Consider the following 25,135-nt stretch of genomic DNA (forward strand, 5'->3'; position numbering starts at 1 on the left):
CTTCGCATATTGGTAAGCAAAAGAAGTTTAGTGACTAATGCCTTCCAGGATGCTACTAAATGTATTGGAAGGAAAATCCATTTACCCATGGAAAACGGAAGTTGCTAGTTACTTACAGGAGGCCTATTATGTCTCAGCTTGAGAAACTGTCCTCTCACTATGTTCATACTTTGATAGAAGACCTTAGGAGCTTTGGCAAAGTCAGCATCGCAGCTGGTCCGAGGAGGGTACGTCGGGGGAGTGTTTCTACGTGATACTGCCTGTGCAGTTATCCTGGATGCACTGGAAAGTTTATGATCTGGAAGAGAGGGGGTTTTGTTGTAATTTTTTTTTCTTCAGACTTATTCAGTCCAATCCAATATGTAGGCATAGACTATCTAAAATAACTTATAGAGGAAATGGGAAAACTATGTTTACAAAACTTACAGCAGCTTGTTAAGTGAAAAATTTCAATTATGCTGAATAATACTCTTCAGAGCAGCAAATAGATTGTCCTTCCAAGACTTAGTTCTGTGAGAAACACCCTGCTCAGAAGCCTATGATTAGTATCTTAACATAATCAGGGTTTGAGCACATCACTGACCTTGTCCAGGGCCACATCCCTTTAGTGAATCCTTGAGAAGCACATTCTCTTCTCTTAGGGCTCTGTTAATGTTTCTCAGCAGTTCTGTTTCCTGTTCTAACTTGAGCAGCTTCAAATACAGTTCTGCCATTTGGTTTGATGTAGCCTATAAAGTAATTCCAGCATGTAGTAATTTATTCTCACCTGATCTTTTTGTGGATTGCCTAGCTATCTTTGCTGGAGATTATTTTCACATAATGTGAAAAGTCCTTTTGAGAAGGCAGGGGCAAATGAGAGTCACATTGATTAAGGTGGAAAAAAACCCCCCACTTATAACTGAAATAGGTGTCATCATTTTCTATTTAATGTATCATTTGAACACTTACCTGGTTGGCCTCCTGAGCTGTTAGTGTTTTCATATTGTCTACCAAAATGTTGCCTTCCCATGTGATAAGGTCTTTCTTAGTACAGTTCAGTTCAGCACAGCCTTCTGTGGTAGGATACAGATTATTAAAAAAAAAAACAACTCAAGTTCCAAGTTTCCCTTTTTAGTTCACTAAAGCAGCCTATTACTAACTGTAATTACATTCTGGATTAGGAGCTAGGAAGCCCTGTGAATATGAACAAAGACTGAAAAAGTTACTCTTCTCTTTACTACCATGGTACACAAACTTGTTATCTAAAAAGATGATTCTCCCCAAAAGAAAATTAAAAGATACCTTGAAGACCCCATAAGTCAACAATAAGAGCATTTTTCTGTAAATAGTTCAAGAACTTGTGAGATGCATTTAAGGCCACAAAATGGACTGTCTCTTCAATTTTGGCATTCACATTTTTCCAGACAGGCTTTGTATACAAAGTGATTGGAAGGTCATAGACTTTGTAGCTGAAAATAAGAATCCAAAGTAGGCATTTAAGACTATGGAGTAGTTTTCATGAACAAGGACAGTGCTACTTCAAGATTTATAACTATGTTTACTCTAAAATGGTGGCCTTGTGATTGACTACTCTAGCACTTCAGAAGCAACTAGAAGCTGTTACCATAATCTCATTGAGGATGCCTTGAAATTGGTATGTATCTTGGAAAAAAATCAGTGCTTTATATGTTTGCCACCTACATAAAACTTAAAATGTAATTTTTTCCAATGGGTGGATGTTTTTTAACTGACATTTTATAGTGTATAATGAATATCCCCAGGCATACTTAAAAATATAAATACATGTCCCATGTGTTAGATGGTAATTATTTCTTTCCAGTTCATTAGCAAAATGCACTACTGTTTATATTAGATAATGCTGGAAGACAGATAAATGGGCTTTTAAACATCATGTTTCTTAAAAATAGTATTAGGATACCACCACCAGCCAATTTTTCTATTTTAGACTTGGCACATACCACGTAATCCTTGGTGATATCTAGGAGAGAGTCTCAATGAATCAAAAATGGTGATAGATTGGTTTAGTGGAAAGAGATCATGATCATTAAATTATATATGGTATGTGGCTGTATATGTACATGTAGATGTATCATGTAGTTGAAGAAAAAGAAGCTAGAGAAAATACAACTCAAAAACTGGAGTGGCCTCAACATTTAGACCACCAAGTTAACAAAGACCATAGTTGTCAGGATCCAGTGGAGCACAATACCCAATCTGTATGCCCCTCCTTGCATCTTCCTTGAGCCATTTGATGCCAAGGCACTGTATAATCTGAATCTGGAAATCAATCCTCTTGCCAAGCAGCTCTGAAGGGTCGATAACCACATCGTCTTCACCATAAGCCCTGTAAAACAGGAGAGGGAAATAAATGCATTATCCGCTAAGATACTGACTGTTGCCGTGAGGCGTCATTAATGGATGAGGGAAGGACAGTGAGGGGTCCAGGTCTATGGTAATACTTGCAAGTCTACAACAACCTTAAAGTTGATAATCATAACCTCACCACCAGTGGTCTCCAAACTTCTCTGATCCCTTCCCCTCACCCCCTACTTGGCACAGTGCCTACCACATAGCAAATGCCTAATAAATGCATTTTTAGTCATTCAAATACATGTATACTTAATTATAAATTATATGTACTACTACTTTGATAATTATGTATATTATAAAACAAATAGAAATTTTAAAAGGATGAGATGAAGATGAAATAATACTTGGTCCTTGAGGCAACAGGAGGCCACTAGCACTTACTGAACTGTACTAGGGTAATGTTTCAAAAGAAGGAAAGAAGAGAAGGAAGAAACCTACTCTCCTGTTCCGGAGCATGGGATTATGTTGATGAGTACGACGGCCTCTTCTAGCCCTTCCGAGTTCAAAAGTTCTGCCTGTTCTTCCAGTTTCATGCAATAAGCAAGAGACTGGAGCCAGACATGAGCAGATCCTAAATGAATGGCCTCCACAGGATCCCAGAATGGGTCGTCTTCTTGAGCTACATGGATGTCTTCTCCATCCAGAAAGTGCTGGTAAATTTCCTCCATTAGGTATTTCCTGTTAATGAACTTGGCTTTAGACCACATCCACACCTGGAAAAGCAAAGTAAGATCAGTAACATTGTAATAGATTTTTTTTTTAGCTCTTTTTATCCTAACTGGATGAATGTAATGTTCTCAGGTAATCAGGCCTGGGAGAGTTGTTAAGTCGTTCAGTTGCGTCCAACTCTTTTTCACCTCCTGGATCGTGTTGTCTATCTAGTTTTCTTGGCAAGGATACTGCAGTGCTTTGCATTTCTTTCTCTAGCTCATTTTACAGATAAGGAAATGGAAGCAAACAAAGGTAAAGTGACGTGGCCAGGGTCACACAGCTAGGAAGTGAAGCTAAATTTGAACTCAGGCCTTCTTGACTCCTAGTCCAGCTCTCTTACCACCTGTGTTACTTAGCTGCCTCTGAGTAGGCACTTCATTGTATTTGCTGAATTCAGTTGAATGAATCAGGACAGTGGAATGGGTGATCAGTTTACCAAGATCAAGCTACTATTACAAGGTCATAAGTAGGAAGTGTGCTGTGTTGTTAGTCAACTTAATCTCTTGCATCTACCTGATGCAATGGCAGGCCAGGCTTAGTGATGCAGTCTGTGATCACTAAGGGAAGGCCACAGGGCTCAGAATCTGAATCTTGCATCATTCGCATGATGTCCAAACAACTGAACTCACACCCACACTTGGAAAATGCAGTTTTAGATTAACACATCCCAAAACACATACATCTGGAAGTGAAAAAGAGCAAGAGCTGACCATCTCAATCCCAAACCATTTCTCCTAGTCTTTCCAACAGTCCTAGCTTGCAGAACCTCCCACAGATGTGGTGCATGACTGCCGCAGAAAATTCATAAAAGTCACCAGTCATTTAGGAAGCTGCAGCGTTCTATGTGCAACTCAGAAGAAAATGTTTAAGAACTTCAGGAGTTCAGCAAGTTCGGAATTTTATGTTCTAATTGTGTCTTGTGAACAATCATTTGTACCCTTTTTTTCATTACAAATCACAACCGTCACTTTTTATTTTATTACTTATCACTGAAATTTGTGATTTTATCAGTGTAGATACAGCCTTCACAAGACCCACAGACCCTGTCTCCCCATGGAGACTGGTCCATGTTTCATCACAGGTTTCCCATAGAATCCTTTCTTTTGTTCTTGTACCTCTAGCGTCTTAGTGTACTTCCCAGGTTGCCCATAGGTTGTTGACTGGCTCTCGTTTCCTTTCCAGCCATTACTTTTCATGATGATTTTCCTTTATTTTGTACACATACAAGTTTCTAGAATATCGTGTCCGGTTGAAAGATTTTGAAAAGGGCCCAAAGAGCAGACCTAGAAGGGAAAGGGAGACTAGAGGACTATTCAACTGAAGAGAGAAGACAGAGCAAGTAGCTTCATAAGGCATCAGGTATATCAAAGCTATTATTTGATGGGGACTAGCTCTTCTTTTCTTCACTGAGGGATCAGGGACATGGTTCTAGAGCCAGAAGAGACCTTAGCAGTCATTGAGGCTAACCTCATTTTTCAAGTTGGAAAATTGAAGCATGGTGAGTTTAAATGCCTTGCACAGGGTCAGAATCACAGCATTTGTGAATTGGAAGGGGCCTTATCAGTCATTTAGTCCAACCTGTACTTGAAAGGAACCACCACTCTAGCATATCTGATAGATGATATAAATACCTATGACAAGTGAATAAATGTCTAAGGATGGAGTTTGAATCTAGACTTATATGACATATAAAAAAACAGCTTCTGGATTTTTAAAGTTGGAGTGAATTTGACAGGGTGCTTGGGTGCCTGTGCTTGGACCTCAAGCCTAAAATTACATTTCTCCCTAGCCTCAAAAAAAACCCAACACTATCCCAGGCAGTTTCTCCTTAGCCCAAGGACTGCCTGTCCTGGATCTCTCTTCCTGATACAGTATCCAGCTGCACCTACTGAATTTATTAGTCTGAACCAGCTGTGAACTGGCTGTGTACTGGGTCATCAAGTTATTTACTATTCACTGACTTAGTATCCTAGACTTAGACATGTGTATGCTCCCTTACATTTATCTTGTCCAACAAGACAATGATGGGGGCAGCCTGGGTATTTCTCAGTCAATCCTGTTAGTTGACTTAGTGATGTTTCAAGCCAAAAACCACACCTCCATGTAACCCCCACTTTGGGCCATTTCCCGATGAACTCTGGGTAAAATACCTTCACAGGTACATGTTCATTTAAGAACTAACCACTCTGTAACCACTCTGTAATCCCACCCTTAATCACCTAGTTAGCATATTTGGCACATGTTTTATTACAGAATATCCTATATAAACTTTAACACTACCCCTTTAAGGTTGCAGCTTCCCTAAGAACTCTTGCCTGCTGAAAAGCATAATAAATCTTTGCCACCTTGACCTCAGCAATGTTTGAGTCCCTCAATTCTTTCAGGACAGCCCACCCAGGGAACTCTAGTCTTGTGGTTCTTGTACCTTTCCAACTCTCATCAAGTTGACCAAGAAAATTGTACAATTTTCTCCATCCTCACCATTTTTTTCTCCACTGGATGCCAGTGGTTTATAACCAGTATTAACATCTGAAATAGTGGCACAGTGGATAGAGTGCCAGGTCTGGAGTCAGGAGGACTCATCTTCCTGAGTTCAAACCTAGCCTCAGACATATAACTAGCTGTGTGACTGGGCAAGTCACTTAACTCAGTTTGCCTCAATTTCCTCATCTATAAAATGGGCTGATCAAGGAAATGGCAAATCATTTTAATATCTTTGCCAAGAAAACTCCAAAAGGGATCACAAAGAGTTGGACACAATTGAAAAACAACCCAACAACAACCTTTCAAATAGACAAAAGAATAGGAAATGGGTAAAAAGCATTTGCTTCCAGGAAAACACTTTCTTTTTTCTGTTTTATTTTGTTAGGAGAGCTTCCTTTCTGTACTGGTTTCTTCTGAAATACAGATTAAACTCAGGTTTGTACTCCTTGCTTGGTCTTCCAAATCAGTCCCATTGTTCTGAATGTCTATTACATGGGACATCATGGTTTCTTTACCTTTTGAACAGATTCTTCAGTTTGTCTTTGTGTCACCATTTGTTCACCTACATTTGTTATTCTTTGCTTCCCATGGATGAGGGAAACATTTTCAGATGAAGCACATCACCTGCAAATGAATGTCCATGCCTTCCCCCCACACAGCCTCACCTCTTGAGTCTCTCTGTTGGTCACTTTCACTATGACTTCCTTCTGCAAATCATAACCTGTAGAATCAGCTGATGCCAGATTCTTCACTTTTAGCTCCAATTTAAGCCCCTGGAAAAGGAAACACTTTTCAAAAGGCTATTCTAACTTCATCAGTCTACAGGATACATTCTCTTATCATCTTCCACATACAGCTAAGAAATGAACTTTGTGATGTGTGCTGGCCTAAACAGTTTATTCCTGCTCAAGGGAATTGAAGGTGGTACATACGAACAGGTCAAACCCAAACTTCCTTCATGTTAGCACATCATGAGGATAGATCAGTCAGGTTCTACTTCTCACTCTGACATAAGATTAGCTGTATGACCTTGAACAACTTCCAGGGTCATGTGTCTTTAAAATGAGAGATTCTACTCAATGAGCACTAAGGTTTCTTTCAGTTATTATATATTACCTGATTAAACCAAGGATATTATTTTAATACCAACTCTAGTTTTATTCTATTTTTTGAGGCTAGATTTCCCTATCTTACCCAGACTGGAATTTCAGTGGTGGGGTCCACTGCTGATCATCGTAGAAGCCTGGACCCACTCCCTTGCTGGTCTGAGCCAAATCACACATGCTTAGGGACAATCTGGTGGCCCTTTCTCCACCTTCAAGGGTTTCTTAGCCTCACTGCTGCTCAGACTACCTGAATTCAAGCTATCTGCTCGCCTCAGCCTCCCCAGCTCTAGTTAAGAATCTCAGAAAAGGGATCACATTGATCAGCCATTCTAATGAACCTCTCTGAAGATGCTATGCTTCTATCAGGGTAGCAGTCGTGACACAGTCTTCATGGAAGTCAAGAGATTCTGAATCTGTGGGGTGTCTGTTTAAATTTAAAATATTGCTCCATGCTAAGTTCACTCTAATCCATGTGGTTTTGAATTGTCTTCTTTTTGGAGAGAGGAATCTATACAGATCTCACAGAATTACAGATTTAGAGGCAGTAAGGGGCTTGGAAGCAATCAAACTCAAACCTACTCATTTTACACGAGGAAACCAAAAGCTGATCAAGAGACTGGTCTAGGGTCACCCAGCTACTAAATATCTGAGGCAGGATTTGAATTCAGGTCTTCCTGACTCAAAGCCCAGTGCTGCTTTACCCTCTGTGGCACCTGTCTACACCTAAGGGTGCGTGTGTAAGCAAAAGATACACCCAGAAAGGGACTAACCAAATTAAAAGTACCAGGTATTTGAGGGGAAGTAAAGGGACACTGGTTGGGCTACACCAGCAATGCTAAATTACCTTCATTAGTTCTTCACTCATTTGATTTGCTTCTGCAACCAAGGGTATCAATTTAATATAATCCTGGAATACAGCCAGAACACTAGGATCAACTTTCCCACCTTTATTATTTATAGCACCTTTTAAGAAACAGAAATTAAATGAAAATTAATTGAACTTTCATTTATTATTTTTAATAGTATTTTTCCCAATTACATGCCAAGATAATTTTTAGCATTCATTTTTGTGAGATTTTTAAGTTTCAAATTTTCTCTCTCCCCTCTTGTGAAAATGATAAACAATTTGATATAGATTATACATGTGTTATCATGTAAAACATATTTCCCTATTAGTCACAGTTGTGAAAGAAACAGATCAAAAGGAAAAAACCATGAAAAAGAATAAAGTGAAAAAAATATGCTTCGATCTGCATTCAGAATCCATTAGTTCTTTATCTAGATTTGATAGCATCTTACTTCATGATCCTTTGTACTTGTTTTAGATCACTGTGTTGCTGAGAAAAGCTGAGTCACTCACAGCTGATCATCACACAATGTCACTGAGAGTGTGTACAATGTTTTCCTGATTCTACTTATTTCATTTTGCATCAGTTCATACAAGTCTTTCCAGGTTTTTCTAAAATCATTTCTTATTGCACAATAGTATTCCATTACATTAATACACCACAGCTTGTTCAGTCATTCCTCAATTGATGGGCCATCCCCTCGGTTTCCAGTATTTCCATGAAAAGGGCAGCTGTAAATATTTTTGCACAGGTAGATCCTTTTCCTTTTTTTATGCTCTCTGTGATACAGAGCTAGGACTGGTATTGCTGGATAAAAGGGTATGCACAGTTTTGTTGACCTTTGGGCACAGTTCCAAATTGCTGTCCAGAATGGTTGGATCAGTTCACAACTCCACCAGCAATACATTAGTGTCCCAATTTTCCCACATCCTCTTCAACATGTATCATTTTCTGTCATATTAGCCAATCTGATACATGTGAGGTCGTACCTCAGAGTTTTAATTTGCATTTCTGTAATCAAAAGTGATTTAGAGCACTTCTTCTCATACCTATAGATAGCTTTGATTTCTTCATCTGAACACTACCTGTTCATATTCTTTACATTCATCAACTGGGGAATGACTTGTATTCTTATAAATTCGATTCAGTTCTCTATGTATTTAAGAAATGAGGCCTTTATCAGAGATACTTGCTGTAAAGCTGCTTTTCTTCTGATCTTGGTTACATTGCTTTTGTTTGTGCAAAAACTTTTAAATTTAATATTTTATATTTTGTAATGCTCTCCATCTCTTGTTTGGTCATGAACCTGAAACTCTCTTAACTTCTCCTTTAAGGATTTGGAAGCTATACCACTTGGTGCATATATATTCAGTATTAATATTACTTCATTGTCTATGGCACCTTTTAGCGAGATGTAGTTTCCTTCCTTATCTCTTTTAATTAAGTCTATTTTTGCTTTTGCTTTGTCTGAGATCAGGATTGCTACTTTTTTTTTTTACTTCAGTAGAAGCATAATAGATTCTGCTCCAGCCCCTTATCTTTACTCTGTGTGTACCTCTCTGCTTCAAGTGTATTTCTTGTAAATAATATATTGTAGGACTGGTTTTTGATTCACTCTGCTATCCACTTCCATTTTATGGGAGAGTTCATCCTACTCACATTCACAGTTGTGATTACTAACTGTATATTTCTATCCATTTTTCCTCCTGTTTTTCCTCTCTTTCCTTTCACCCCTTCCTTCCTCAACAGTGTTTTGCTTCTGTCTACCACTTCCCCTGGTCTGCCCTCTCTTTCAGTCAGTCCTCACTCCCCCTTTCCTTAATATCCTCCCCTCCTACTTTCCTGCTAGGCAAGATAGATTTCAGTATTCAATTGACTGTATATATTATTCTGTCTTTGAACCAATAGTGATGAGAGTAAGATTCAAAAGATGCCCACTGCCCACCCTCTACTGTAATAGGTTTTGTGCATTTCTTCATGTGAAACAATTCACACCATTCTCTTTCTCCCTTCTGCTCCCAGTGTACTCCTCTTTCTCATACCTTCATTATTTTTATGTCATTCCCTCAGATTCACCTTATACCCATCTCTCCTCTGTCTCTGTATCTTCCTGTTAGCTGTACTATTCGTGGTACAATTTTTAAGAATCACAAATATCGTCTTCCCATGTAAGGATGTAAACAGTCCCACTCCATTGAATCCCTTATGTTTTCTTATCCTTTTTTATCTTTTTAGGCTTCTCTTGGATCCTGATATTGGAGATCAAATTTTTTGTTTCTGATCATATGAAATTCTGATCATATGAAACCTTGAAATCCTTCTATTTCACTGAATAACCATTTTTCTCCCTTTGATGTATTATGCTTAATTTCAGCAAGTAGGTGATTCTTGGTTGTAGTCCTAACTCCTTTGCCTTCCAGAATATCATGTTCTCCCATCATTTAATGTTGCAGCTGTTAACTCTTGTGTCATCCTGATTGTGGCTCCCTGAAATTTGAAATATTTCTTTCTGACCACTTGCAATATTTCTTCCTTGACCTGATGTAATGGTAATTTAAATGGGAAGATCTTTCCCATTCATTAATAGGTCCATGTGACCTGCCTGGGTCACATGGAAGTCTGAGTCACATGGAGCCTGCGGTGGGAGGAGTTTGCTGAATGGGTAGAAGAGAAAGGATGGAGCAGGAAGGGTAGAGCAGAGCTGAGAGGAGACTGGTCAGAAAGCAGTCAGAAGTGAGGGTGAGAAAGCAGGCTGGCTGACTAGCATGAGTGAGAGACCTTGTTGGTGATTTGTTTGAGAGAGCTAGTTTGTGGGAAGCCAAACAGAGGGAAGGCTTGGGGCTGGTGTTGCCCTCTGCATTGTTACTGTGTATATGATGGATTTGGCTTTCTGGTGTCTGCATAAATGTTTTTCTTCTGCCTTCTGTACTGAGAGTCTGATTCAGATCTGTGCCAGCATATTCACAGATGCTGTAGGCGCTCTGAATATCGTGTTAACGCTACACCTGATAGTTCTGTAATTTGGCTATCATGTTCCTTGGAGTCTTGATTTTGGGATCTCTTCCCTAAAGGGAGCAATAGAGTCTTTCAATGCCTATTTGGCCCTCTGGTTCCAGGAGATCAGGGCAGTTTTCCTAGATAATTTCTTGAAAGATGCTGTCTAGATCTTCCTTTTGATTACAACTTTCAGGTAGTCTGATGATTCTGATATTGTCTCTCCTGGATTTATTTTCTAGGTGAGTTGTTTTTTCCATGAAGTATTTTAAATTTTCTTCCACTTTTTTCATTCTTTTGAATTTGTTACTGATGGTTGTTGATGTCTGACAGTCATTAGGTTCCATTTTCCCAATTCCAACTTTTAAGGAACTGTTTTCCTCAATTAGTTTTTGTATTTTCTTTTCTATTTGACCAACCGTGCTTTTTGAGTTGTTTTCTTCAGTGGATTTTTGTATCTCCTTTTCCATCTGGCCCACTCTACTTTTTAAGCAGCTGTTTTCTTTTCCTAAGCTGTTGATTCTTTTTTCATAATTCTCTTGCATCATTCATTTCTTTTCCATTTTCCTCTACCTCTCTTACATGATTTTTAAGTTCCTTTTAGAGCTCTTCCATGAGTTCTTTCTGGGAATGAGATCACTCCTAGATTTTCTTTGGGGTTTTACCCACAGGTGTTTTGACATTGTTGTTCTCTTCTGACTTGGTGTCTTGATCTTCCCTGTCACCATAATAACTTGCTGTGGTCAGATTCTCTTTTTGCTGTTTTTTGCTCATCTTTTTTGACCTTTTTCCTTTCTTTTAAATTTGAGCTCTGCTTCCAGAGTGGAAGGGACACTATCTCTGGGGACACAGGCCCTGGTTGTTTACCTGGTACTGCATTGATGTTGCCCTGAGGCTCAGAGGGGACCCCTGTGTCTGGTGCTGTGCTGAGAGGTGCTGGCACTGCTGGAGGCCATAGTGGGTCTGGTAGCCTACCTGGTTCTGGGTCAGGGTCCTAGTGCTGGTGTCTGGTGTGTGCTGAGGCTGCTGGGGTGTTTGTGTGTTTCCCCAGCATAAACCAAAGCACAGCTGAGGCCCTGAGGCATGCTGGAGGCTGTCAGTTTGCTTAGACAAGGGACTCCTCCCAGAAATGCTGTCTTGATGGGGCTTCTCAGAGCACTGCAATTTCCAGTGGTGAAGGGAGGGATCAACCATACTGAGAATGGACAAAACTGGAAGTTTGTGTTGAAGGGATGGGGGTTGGGGGAAAAGCTTTGCAGACAGGGCTAAGGAAGACCAAAAAAGGGTATAGAGGGTAAAGGTCACAGTCAGAAATCTACAGTTTTGCAGAGACAGCCCACAGCTTGGGCACATACCTGTGGGCTGCCAAGTGGTGGCAAAAGACTCCCTCAGAGAGGACCTTGGGGGAAATCCCACTACTTCAGGCTTTTCAAGACTTTGATTCCTCCACTGGCTCAGCTGGGGGAGGTGGAAGGGGCAGAACAGATTATATGAGTCTGTAATGATTCACAGAGTGCTACTGAATACACTAATGAGTCCTGCTCCCTGAGCAAGCTGCTCAAGGACACCTCCAGTGGCCCCCGAGGGGTTGGGAGTCATTGATTTGAATCTCACTGCGCTGCTGTAGGTAGCCAGCAAGGTTGAACAGACTTCTTCTGTGCTATAAACAGACAGATGTTAGGGAGCTCATCTGAGAAGCTGAAAGGGAGAGAGGAGTCCATGGTAAGAAATGCCCACTCCTGAATACTGCCACGGTCCATTACCATCTGCCAGCTGCCATAGTCTATAGAGATGGAGGGTCTGGACAAGGAGTGGCCCTTTAATCTGGTTTTGGGGAAGTTGTCAGAATGGAAAGAGGATGAGGAACCAGAAAACTTGGCTTCCACAATCTCTTGATAGGAGGTCTGTTTGTCTTCTGATCACTGGGGTTGGTTCCAGGACACAGTCTGGACAGAAGATGTATGACTCTTGCTGCCTGTGTCTGTGCTTCTGTGGAGCTTGGGTCCATAGGTTCAGAGGGGAAGCTCCTAGTTGCTCTTGGGGAACTCAGTGACAAGAAGGAAGTTGTACTTAGTCTGGTTGTGCTACCCTGGACACCTCTTTTTCAGAACACAGAAGTCATCTAAGGGAAGCATATGTCCCTGGCTGGAAGGCTCTTGCCTCTCTGTGACTTCAGAGAAGTGAACTCCTCAGAGGTGATATGCTTCAAAAAACTGAAGCAGAAGAAAATCTCCTCTCCTTTGCTGAGTTGATCTACCAATGCTTATCCAAAAAGAAACCAGTCATAGGCCACAGTCAGATAGAGGATCTCAGCAGGCTTCAGAGTTGCATGGATCAGTCCCTTGGGAGATGAAGAGAGGTGTTTGCCTAGGCATTCGTAGGGTCATCTACCCATTTGCCTGGGGCTACACTGAAGTGCATGGAGGTCTGGTCGCTGGAGCATGTGGCAGTTTTCAGAGTCGGGAGTTTGTCAGTTCCCCTGACTATGCTAAAGCCCATAGGGGAACCTGGTGTTGGTGTTTGCCTAGTCTCCTGCACTAGGTCTGCTGAGGTGGGGATTGTTTCTGGCTTGCTGGGATGTATCCTGTCCTGAACTGAGCTCCCCAATCTTCCAAGTTTTTTGGGTTCAAAGATTGTTTCATCTGACTCTGCTGGTTCTAGGGTTCCATGATTTGTTTTGGGGTGCTGTTTTATGGTTGTTTGGAGGTAAATATGGGAGAGTTACAGGGATTTACTGCTTACTCTACCATCTTGGGTCCTGGAAGTCAGTGAACTTGCATTTAGCAAGTGTCAGAGTTCAAAAGACTTATTCATTCATTCATTCATGTATGCCAAGAGGATCTGCCAAGTGAAAGGCTGTTACCTACTTACTCCCAGAGAGACAAAGATGCCTAGAGCACTGGTCAAGGTGCCTACTGTTTAATAGTAATTTTCTGATCAAGATACTATATACTTTTGCCCAACTTTATGCCCACAAATTCGATAATCTAAACGAGATGGATGAATATTTTAAAAAATACAAATTACCCAGATTAACAGAAGAGGAAGCTGAATACTTAAACAACCCCATCTCAGAAAAAGAAATTGAACAAGCCATCAATGAACTCCCTAGGAAAAAATCTCCAGGGCCAGATGGATTCACAAGTGAATTCTATCAAACATTTAAAGAACAGTTAATTCCAATACTACATACACTATTCTTGAAAATTGGGGAAGAAGGAGTCCTCCCAAATTCTTTCTATGATACAAATATGGTTTTGATACCCAAACCAGGAAGAGACAAAACAGAGAAAGAAAATTATAGACCAATTTCCCTAATGAATATAGATGCAAAAATTTTAAATAAGATTCTAGCAAAACGAATACAGCATCTTATCACGAGATTAATACATTATGATCAGGTAGGATTCATACCAGGACTACAGGGCTGGTTCAATATTAGGAAAACTATTAGCATTATCGATCATATCAACAACAAAGCTAACAAAAACCACATGATTATCTCAACAGATGCAGAAAAAGCTTTTGACAAAATACAACATCCATTCCTACTAAAAACATTGGAGAATGTAGGAATAAAGGGAACTTTCCATAAAATAATAAGCAGTATCTATCTAAAACCTTCAGCAAGCATTATATGCAATGGGGATAAGCTAGATGCATTCCCAATAAGATCAGGGGTGAAACAAGGTTGTCCATTATCACCACTATTATTTAATATGGTACTAGAAATGTTAGCTGTAGCAATTAGACAAGATAAAGATATCCAAGGAATTAAAATAGCCAAAGAAGAAACTAAGTTATCACTCTTTGCAGATGATATGATGATTTACCTAGAGAATCCCAGAGATTCAAGTAAAAAATTACTTGAATTAATAAACAACTTTGGCAAAGTTGCAGGGTACAAAATAAACCCACACAAATCTTCTGCATTCCTATATATTAGCAACAAAGTCCAACAGCAAGAGATAGAAAGAGAAATCCCATTTAAAGTTAGGGTAGACAGTATAAAATACTTAGGAGTCTACCTGCCAAAACAAACCCAGGGATTATATGAACACAATTACAAGACACTTTTTGCACAAATAAAGTCAGATTTAAGTAAGTGGAAAAACATTAGTTGCTCATGGGTAGGCCGTGCTAATATAATAAAAATGACAATTCTACCCAAATTAATATACTTATTTAGTGCCATACCAATTAAACTATCAGACAATTACTTTCTAGAGCTGGACAAAATAATATCAAAATTCATTTGGAAAAACAAAAGGTCCAGAATATCAAAGGGACTAATGAAAAGAAATGCTTGGGAAGGTGGCCTAGCGCTACCAGACCTCAAACTGTACTATAAAGCAGCAATTATCAAAACCACTTGGTATTGGCTAAGAAACAGAGAGGTAGACAAGTGGAATAGACTTGGCACTCAAGATGCAGTAGGCAAGGAATATAGCAACCTTCTGTTTGATAAACCCAAGGACCCCAGCTTCTGGGATAAGAACTCATTGTTTGACAAAAATTGCTGGGAAAACTGGATAACAGTGTGGCGGAAATTAGGCATAGACCCATACCTGACACCGTACACAAGAATAAAGTCCAAATGGGTACATGATTTAGGTATAAAGATTGATACCATGAATAAACTGGAGAAGCAAGGAATAGTGTATTTATCAGATCTATGGAGAAGGGAAGAATTCTTTACTAAAGGAGAGATAGAAAGCATTATGAAATGCAAAATGGATAACTTTGATTACATTAAACTGAGAAGTTTTTGCACAACCAAACCCAATGCAACCAAAATCTGGAGGGATGTAGTAAATTGGGAAAGAATTTTTACAGCTAAGCTCGGGGATAAAGGCCTCATTTCTAGAATATATAGAGAACTGATCCAAATGTATAATCATACAAGTCATTCCCCAATTGATAAATGGTCAAAGGATATGAACAGGCAATTTTCAGAGGAAGAAATTAAAGCTATCTATAATCATATGAAAAAATGCTCTAAATCACTATTGGTTAGAGAGATGCAAATCAAAACAACTCTGAGGTACCACATCACACCTATAAGATTGGCAAACATGACAGAACAAGAAAATGATAAATGCTGGAGAGGATGTGGGAAAGTTGGAACACTAATTCATTGTTGGTGGAGCTGCGAGCACATCCAATCATTCTGGAGAGCAATTTGGAACTATGCCCAAAGGGCTACAAAAATGTGCATACCCTTTGACCCAGCAATATCGCTACTAGGACTATATCCCCAAGAGATCATAAAAATGGGAAAGGGTCCCACATGTACAAAAATATTTATAGCAGCACTCTATGTAGTTGCCAAAAACTGGAAGTCAAGGGGATGTCCATCAATTAGGGAATGGCTGAATAAATTATGGTATATGAATGTAATGGAGTACTATTGTGCCATAAGAAATGATGAACCAGAAGACTTCAGAGAGGCCTGGAAGGACTTATATGACCTGATGCTGAGTGAAAGGAGCAGAACCAGGAGAACTTTATGCACAGCAACAACCACAGTGTGTGAGAGTTTTTTCTGGTAGACTTAGATTTTTGTAATAACACAAGAACTTCTTACCAAAAAAAAAAAAAATCCCAATGGAGGATCTCAAGGCAAAATGCCTGCCACACTCAGAGAGAGAAATATGGAAGTCACTCACATATTGTAGCAGATCATGTTTGTGTATGTGTATGTGTTTGTGTATCATGTTCTGATTTGTTATACGATTTCTTTCATTTATCTTAGTCTGACTACATAGCATGACTATAGTGAAAATATACTCAATAGGAAAGTATATGTAGAATCTATACAGAATTGTATGCAGTCGTGGGGAGGGAGGGGGGTAGTGGGGAGTAGGTGGGGAGGGATAAAATCGCAATTGTATGGCAGTGATTGTTAAACATTACAAAATAAAAAAAAAAAAGATACTATATACTTCCTCAGTTTTAATGAAATTACTTTCACACCTAACTATACAGCTTCTCAATATACAAAACCAAAAAACCATCCCTGCCCTTAAAAGTTTACATTCTGATCAGAGGCATCATATGTAAACAGACAAGTAAATATAAGATAAGTCTAAGACAGAGCAGAGAGAGATCCACAAAGGTTTCCTGTAGTCAAGATATCTGAGCTGAACCCCAAATGAAGAAAGGAAGGTCAGAAGGGAGGTCATGCCCAGAAGGGGCACCTGTGGAAGATGGAACAACCAGCAGCACAGTTGGTGTAGAATATAAAGCATGTGTCCACTTCTTATTCATCACCTCAGGAAAAGGACCAGAGAGAAACAAAGATAAATCAGAGTATTTTTTTCAAAGAAAAACATTTGGAGGTGGGAAGGAGAAATGACTTTGGATGATTTATGAATATTCTTTATCTCCATTATTTCTAACTATGGGTACTACCATTTTACCAGGCAAACTAATGGTGTTTGTCTTCTTTTATGAAGGAGAGGCAGCCTTCAATGGAATATAAAAGGTATTGGATTTGAAGTAAAACACATGTTCAAATCCTGGTACCCTTAGACAATTCACTTAACTTTTCAGAGCCTCAGTTTCCTCATCTATTAAAAAAAAAGAGGTTGGACTACATTGGGTCTAAGGAAAATTTCTCAGAATTGTGTTTTTACATGTATAAAACATAATACATAAAATTACAAAGAAACTAAAATCTAGTGAAAATAAAGATGTAATTTCCCCCCCATCCAAGCTCATGAACACCATGAAATCTAAAGAACCTATGTATGGCCTGCAAATCTATCTCCATTTTAGGAGAGACACACGATAAAGGTGACAATTTTTGGAAAACAAGGATACTTGTAAGAGACAATCAAGTCAAGTCAGCACATCGGAAACATCAAAAATAAAAAATGTGGGTTATACTTACCAAACTTATCTATACTAACTCCTTCTGCTGCTGCAAGCTCAGACTGAAAAAAGTCATAATCAAACCTGACCCAATCGTTGCTGCTACGTTCAGAAGGAAATCCAACGTAGAGGTAGGCACTGTTGGATCCCAAAATAACTCGGTCCTAGGGAAAAGACAGTGGATTAAAGGATCCCAACATCCCTCCTGATATTAAACATCACTGTTTTGAGAAGGAATTGTAATTCTGCCATAGTCCAAGGCATAGGATAGGGATGGAAGTCCTGATTTTATTGATATATTCCTAGATGGGAAAACATGCTCTACCAATGCAAGCTGGCACCTTCCCTGTAATTCACAGTCTTAGAGAATTAACTAGAGCACTAAAACATTAAGTGATTTATCCAGGGTCACATGGGATTTGTGGAGGAGAGGCAAGGTAGTACAATGGATAGAGAACTGGCATTAGAACCATGAAGACCTGAACGTCAGTATTATATAACAGAATAAGAACTAGCTTCCCACAAACTAAAAGGATAACAACATGACTAAGAATAGTAAGGAACAGTAAGTCAGTCAGGTCACATCTTTATAAGAATGTGTCACATAATTCTAGAAGAATCTGTGCTTCTCATATATAATAATTTGCATTTGCATAGCACTGAAAGTTCCACAAAGCACTTTTCAGAATCTCCCCCTGCCCCCATACTCCCTTCAAAGACATTATATCTTGGATCTGAAGCATCACAAAACTTTAAAGTTGGAAGGAATTTTAAGAGCTGCTAATGCAGGAGTGGGGAACCTGCTGTCTTGAGGCCACATGTGGCAGGTTCCCCACCCCTAAATCTATTTTATTTAAACAATTAGCTTTGAGCCTCTACTCTGGGTTATTAAATACTTAACAAACTGAAGAAACCTCTTTTCTCATAAGCAGTTCTTCATTTTTCACTGCATATCAAAACCTTTAATTTACTAATGAGACTTAAGCAAATATCAAAGTTGCTAGCTATACATTTCATTAATAACGTCAGCAGAACAACATAAAACATAATTATTTACAACGTTACCTCTAACTACCACATTTTCACTTCTTATTTCTGAGACATAGTCTTGTCATTCAGTGTCTATAGAGAGTATCCCAAGTTTTCTTATTTATTCATAACATAAAGGTGAAATGCAGTCCTCTCTTGTCAGGCATTATCTCTAATGGTCTGTCTAGAACAAAAGATTCATGGACCCCTAAATAACCAGTGGATAGATTTCATGTGGGTCAATGAAATTTTTTTTTTCTGCTCTGAAACATTGGAATTATTTTTCAGTATAATTAGATTCCTTTGAAATCCTATGTATTTTATCTGATGCCGCTAAGCACATTATTCTGAAGGGGTCCATACGTGTCACCAACTGCCAAAGGGGTCCACAACACACAAAAAAGTTAAGGACTGCTCTAAAACAATAGTTAAAAGTTCTGTAGTCCCACAAATTTCTCAAAGAAGGACAGTTAAACTGTAACTGGTCAAGATCTAAGTTCTCTTAAAGAAACAATAACCATTTCTAGTTTCTGTAGGAGATCAAATGAAGCTGAAGTCACATAGAACTGGCTCACTTTATCTCCCTGGTCTTCAGTTCCTCATCTGTGAAATGCAGCTTCTATCACCACCCACCATAAAGGTCTAATAACAATATACTTAAATAATATGTCTAAAAGTATACCTAAAAGATAATCTATCTAAAGTAGAAATACCAGAGAGATGAAGTCACGTATGCAGAGAAGCTAGGGGGCATAATGGAAACAGAACTGAACTTGGAGCTAGGAAAGCCTGAGTTCAAATCCAGCTTCAGACACTTTTTCACTGGATGACCCTGGCAAGTTACTTAACTTCCCTCAGTTTCAGTTTTCTCATCTGCAAAATGGGGGCCTGCCTCCCATGGTTATTGAAAAGATAAAATGAAGTAACATTTGTAAAGTGTTTTGCAAACCTTGAAGCTGCTGCTGCTTTTATACAGCACCTCTCTTCTGGGGGCAGAAAACATGTTAACCTGGAACTTTATATATTTAGGTTTATTTATCTATGTACCTGTCTATTATCTATCTACTCATTCATTTATTCCTCTATCTACCTGTCTGTTATCTATCTATCTCGTCATTTACTCATCTGTCTGCCTGCTTGTTCACTGATTTACTTGAGTGCGGATGGACAGGTTACCAAATGCTGCAGCTTTGTCTCCGTCACCGTCGGCACGCCGTTGACAACAACTCTGCACTTCTTCTGTGGTGTCACAGTCACTTCTCCATCCATGTTGGTGAATGTGGCATGTTTATCAGAAATTCTGCAAGGACAGAAGATTTATGGATCATTTAAAAGTTATCATTAAAAACAACAGAAGGAGTGTTTTTCTTTTCCATTCCTCAGTGTGAAAAAAAAAAGCCTCTAGGTTAGGAGGAAAGTCAAATAAGATGTTGGAAAGATAACAACAATAATAGTGAGCGTTTGTGAACTGATTTAAAGTTTGCAAAAACCACTTTACAAATACGATTTCATTTCATCCTCGTAACTGTGGGAGGTAGGTACTATTATTGTCCTCCTTTTACTGATGAGGAAACCGAGGCAGAGAGAGAGAGGTAAGTGACTCTCCCAGGGTCACACAGCTAGAAAATACCTGAGGCCAAATGTGAATTCAGTTCTCCCTGGCTCTAGGTCCAACCCTCCATCTGTTGTGCTACCTACTTGCCTACAATGTTTTTATGCTGTGATTCCTGAGGATAAAAACTAACATTTGTACACATAGAAGAATGACATTATTACAAAGTGAAAGGATCCAATATAAGCAGATACTAGTTATAGGGATCAAGATTTTTATTTCTGAGAAAAGGGAGAGAAACAGGAATCAGACTCATCATTTCCTTCCAGATGAGGAAATTCCATCTACTGATGTAGGTTTGCACCTTCTTTGCTACTTAGCCTCTCAGACAACTGAGAGGTTCAATGACTTGCCAGTGCCATACACCCAGGTCTTCCTGGCTTCAAGGCTAGTTCTCTACAGGGCCACACTGCTTCTCCTTGCTTTGATATTTCTATTCTAAATAAAATTTAGTCTGTCTTAGAGTCAGTATTCAAAGTCTTTTTAGCTAGGTAGGAACTGTAAATACCAAATGTATTGGTGTAACCATTAAAAATCTAAGTTACTTTCACAATGTGATCTCAAAGGACTTTTATGGAGATTATGTGTGTGTGCATATATGTGTATATGAAATTTTACAATACAGAGGATAGTAACTAGCTTTTTCCATCTTCACTGAAGACAGATAAACTATATGAGGGTGGATTTCTGTTACAGAAAAGGAACAACTTCCTGGTAGTTTGGGTTGGTAACTATTGGAATGAGTTATTAGGAGAGGATATTCAATCTCCTTTGCAACTGTCAATAAGGCGTTGGGTGAGACCTTGCTTGAGGGTAGAGAGATAGACAAGATAGCTCCTTAGAGTCCCATCTACGCTGAGGAATTAATAACTGATTCAGAATAAAGGTGCAGATTCATAGAAACTTACCCTAATCCTTGAAGGACAATTTTATTTGAAGTTGCTTGACCAACATCAGATGAACCTGAAAAATGTGAAAATATCCCATTTTAAAAATTATAGAAAACAAAGCAGAACCAAAAGAACAATATGTACAACTAACCCAAGTCTGTGAAAGGAGATGCTTTGAAATGGCAACAAAAATAAATAACAGTGACAGATTTTAAAAGAACAACAGGAAGCTTGGTTTGTTGCCATAAAACAAACACTTATTCTTTATTTTGATCAATAGTATATCTCCATGACTTTTTATGGTGCTGTTTTCAAGGTTTAAATTCTGAAGGAGTCAAGAGGGATTATGCACATTGTAGAATGTGTTGAAACAAAGTTTATCAATAACGTTTTTCAAAAGTAAAAAGAAAACCCAAGTGATTTATGGTATAACTTTTTTTCTACCCTACTTTTTTATTTTTTTAGATTTTTTTTTTTAAGGATTTGTTGTTGTTATTGTTTTTAGACTAGGTCTATCCTAGGTCCCAATACTGATCAATATGGAAGTTTTAATCAGGGCCCCTTCATGGCCAACGTGATGTTCTACATCATACTGGTGCCAAACAGTGTGGACATCTGATCAAGTTTAGGTGTACTATGGCTTATGACTCTTTAACTCTAGTAATGCAATAGCTTCAACCTCCCCAGGATCTGGGACTTCCAAGCATGTGCTCTTATGCCTGGCTATTTTTTGTCTTTTAAAAAATTTTATGGATGATTTTTATTGTTTTTATCACAGTCATTTGGAGCTTATCTTGGAATATGGTGTGAGTTGTTGGTCCATACCTAGTTTCTGACAGATTGCTTTCTGGTTTTTCTGGCATTTATTACTGAATAATAAGTTCATATCCTAGCTGCTAGAATCATTGGGTTTATCAAAAACTATTATATTTGTTTGTTTCTGTATACTGTATGCTTAGCTTTTTCAATTGATTAATATTAGTCAGTCAATAAACATTTATTTAGCACCTACTATGTTCAGACCTTGTTCTATGTGCTGAGATACAAAGAAAGACAATCCTGGCTTCCAAGTCACTCACAGTCAGTAAGGGGTGACAAGATTCAAACAAATATCTTCTGTATAAGGATATATACAAGATAAATTGAACATAATCAACATTTCTTTTTTTTTTGATACTCATAAAGAGGCAATTATCTCAGTGAGGATTGAAACATAAGTTGTTTGAACGCGGTCAATGTGGGGATTTGTTTTGCTTGGCTACTGATATTTTTTATGATGGCTTTCTTTTTTTTTTTCTCCAATTGGGTGGGAGAGTGGAAGGGTAAATAAACAGATTTTTGTCAATTAAGAAAATGTAATTTAAGGACAGAGATCATTGGTTACTTTTTGGTAAACAGTTTCAGTTGAATGATGAGGTCATAAGCCAGATGCCAAGTGGGTGTGTCATGGAAAGATTATTTTGGCAACAGTGTAAAATGCATATAGGCATAATCCTAGTACTTAAGACCTTCCACAAGTTGGTTCCAGCATACTTTTCCATTATTTCTCATTGTTCCCTTTCATACACTCTATGTTTCAGGCAACATGGACCCTCCTCAAAATTGATATTCCATCTCCATACCTCATGATGGGGAGGGTTGTGGTAGAGAGGAAGACATGAGTCAAATAGTAAACTCACTGATGAAGAATGAGATGAGCAGAACCAGGAAAGCCATTTATACCATAACACTATCAGACAAGCAACTCTGAGAGGTGGGACAAGTGTGGTCAACAGATCAAACACGCTATCCATGACAAAGAGGTGATAGGTGGAGAATGAGACATATATGTATGCATATATACACAATACATACATATGCTTGTGTGTGTGTGTTTATAATGTACACACAACATGTATATGTATATATGTTTGATATAGCCGTTGAGGTGGAGGGAATTTATTTTTGCATGCATATTTGTTACAAGAAAAATTTTTTTCAATAGGATGAGGGGGAGGAAGAGACAATTCTGTTAATTAAAAAAAAATAGAAAGGAGGGGTTATGATACAGAAGTGAAATGTTGCATGTACTTCAAGATGAGGCCGCTGTATTACTAATTTTACTTAACTGTTTTATTTTGCTGCAAGAGACTACTCATGAAGTGGGGGTAGTCTGTAAATGTGTGTAATATGAAAACAAGGCACATCAATAAAACTTTAAAAAAAAGAAAGAAAGGAGGAATGACCTCAAGTTCTGCAGATGTTAACAACAAGGATTTGGATAAGGTAACGTAGAGAGATGAAGTGAAATTTAGCTAGCAACTACATGAAAGAATGTAGTTATTAATAATAGCTGCAGGAGTAAAGAACATTGGGTGCTACCAGAAAAATATAAAGTAAGTTAAATACCAGATTGAATGAAATGCTTGAGAACTCCTGTGAGTTGTGGGTCCTCATTGACATTGAAGAGGTAAGGAAAAGTCTTTGTCATCTGCCGTTCCTGGAAAGGAAACCAGGGTGAGTGGTGCCATCAAGAACACATCTGAATCAGACTTCCTTTGAAAATGACATTATTTATTTACTTTAGAGAATATAGGGCAACATTATAATTTAACCAAATCCAGAAGACAGAGAGAGGGGAAAAAAGTTTTTAAAAAATAGTGGTCTCTCTGGATAAGGAAACATAGCATTATGCTAAGTACTTGCATTTTTTCCTTAGACAATGATAAAAATTTGCACTCCATCAAAATGAAGCTTTCATTACCGAGAATCACCCAGTTAGGGTCAGTTCCAAGACATTATCTGTTCCAGACAATCAGGAATGGACGTTATTTGGTTAACTGAGGCACTAGACTGATACAACGAAATTCATCAAATTGGACAGTGGTAAGATATAATCTAGGCTTCTTCATATAATCTTTTAATGACAGGATAGGGAGCATTTATTACCTCGAGTATAAAATACAAAGTCCTCAGCCTGGTATTTAAGACCCTCCATAATTTCTACTTTTCTAGCCTCATCTCCCATCGCTCCACATCTCTTCTCAGACTCCTACGACATACTCTTCAATCTCTGCATTAACTTTTGCCAGGAGCTCTCCCTTCTCTGTTATTTTATACCTTAGCACTTCTTGACATTGTCCCTGATTCTCTCCTCCTTTACTCCAGTCTCTGACCCTTCTCCTGACACTTTTGATCAAATCTGCTCCCATCTTCTCTTTCTTCAGGCAGATTGTTCCCTTAATGACACTCTTTTTATCTTATCTTCACCCTTTCCTTCTCTTCTCCTTCCTTTATTGCTGGTTTTAGACATGACCAGGGGGAGAAACATGAAAACGTTTTGGGAAGGAGGGCTGAAGAAAAGTTTAGCGTGGCTTCTCTGGCTCCCTGTTTATTCAGGATTTTCCTCCCTCTTCTCCAGTTGTCCCCTTAAACTAGATTTTGCTCATGCCGAGGATCAAATAGGGCTTGGGAAATAGGTTGGCTCTTTGTCCCTCATTCATTTCAAAGGTATTAGATGACTATCAGGCTAAATACAAGGTTAGGTTGCTTCATGTAACCTCAGAAGCCCCTATCTTCCTTTCTCCTTCCAATTGTCTCCAATTTGGCATTTCCTACAGCCTTGATGGTTTGTCTTTCAAGCTGAACATATTATAGAAATTCGAGATTTTTTTTTAAAGCCTTATTAGCTCTCTATTGCCTTTTTTTTTTTTTTGAGAGGCAATTGGGGTTAAGAGACTTGCCCAGGGGCACATAACTTAGAGATTGGTCAAACCTACTACCTTGACAGATATCAAAACTGGGTCCAGGAAAGGGGAACTGACTTGGGATCATGAATATAGAGAGGCAAGGGAGATTAGAAGTTATCTAATCCAAACCATGTGGAAATTTGCCTCCACATTTCCATGCGTAGAGCAAGTCTAGAACAGTGCCCAGAGTCATACAACAGCAGAAGCAGTATTTGAACTCAGGTCCTCTGGAACAAAATCTAGTACTCTTAATAACTCCATGAGGCTTTCCCCCCTCCTATAACCAAAAAGTCACCCAACAACTTTGTGGCAAATCCAGTCTAAGGACTTCAGTCTACTGATCCCCAACTTCAGTGTTCTTTCTACATCTTGTTCAGTAATTTACAGTCTTGTCTGACTCTTTGTGACCCCAGTGGGGTTTTCTTGGCAAAGACACTAGAGTGGTTTGCCATTTCCTTCTCCAGTTCATTTTACAGATAAGGAAACA

At 38.8% G+C, this 25,135-nt stretch overlaps 1 protein-coding gene and 1 pseudogene across 1 annotated transcript in view; both read right to left on the reverse strand.

Moving 5' to 3' along the window:
- LOC140529188 (kinesin-like protein KIF28) overlaps positions 1 to 25,135 on the reverse strand; it is a 48,397-nt gene that overhangs the window by 606 nt on the left and 22,656 nt on the right. Inside the window, exons 10-21 of the mRNA XM_072647656.1 lie at positions 23,309 to 23,399; positions 20,939 to 20,993; positions 19,595 to 19,718; positions 17,409 to 17,553; positions 7,516 to 7,634; positions 6,231 to 6,338; positions 2,809 to 3,083; positions 2,210 to 2,344; positions 1,282 to 1,448; positions 949 to 1,052; positions 584 to 728; positions 117 to 298 (exon numbers count right to left, since the gene is read on the reverse strand). Of these exons, the coding sequence (XP_072503757.1) occupies positions 117 to 298; positions 584 to 728; positions 949 to 1,052; positions 1,282 to 1,448; positions 2,210 to 2,344; positions 2,809 to 3,083; positions 6,231 to 6,338; positions 7,516 to 7,634; positions 17,409 to 17,553; positions 19,595 to 19,718; positions 20,939 to 20,993; positions 23,309 to 23,399 (1,650 nt within the window). The remainder of the gene's footprint in view (positions 1 to 116; positions 299 to 583; positions 729 to 948; positions 1,053 to 1,281; positions 1,449 to 2,209; positions 2,345 to 2,808; positions 3,084 to 6,230; positions 6,339 to 7,515; positions 7,635 to 17,408; positions 17,554 to 19,594; positions 19,719 to 20,938; positions 20,994 to 23,308; positions 23,400 to 25,135) is intronic.
- LOC140530467 (phosphatidylinositol-3,5-bisphosphate 3-phosphatase MTMR14 pseudogene) lies at positions 11,922 to 16,783 on the reverse strand (annotated as a pseudogene).

The sequence above is a fragment of the Notamacropus eugenii genome, chromosome 2 (genome assembly GCF_028372415.1).
Source record: "Notamacropus eugenii isolate mMacEug1 chromosome 2, mMacEug1.pri_v2, whole genome shotgun sequence".
In the NCBI taxonomy this organism is placed as follows: Eukaryota; Metazoa; Chordata; class Mammalia; order Diprotodontia; family Macropodidae; genus Notamacropus; species Notamacropus eugenii.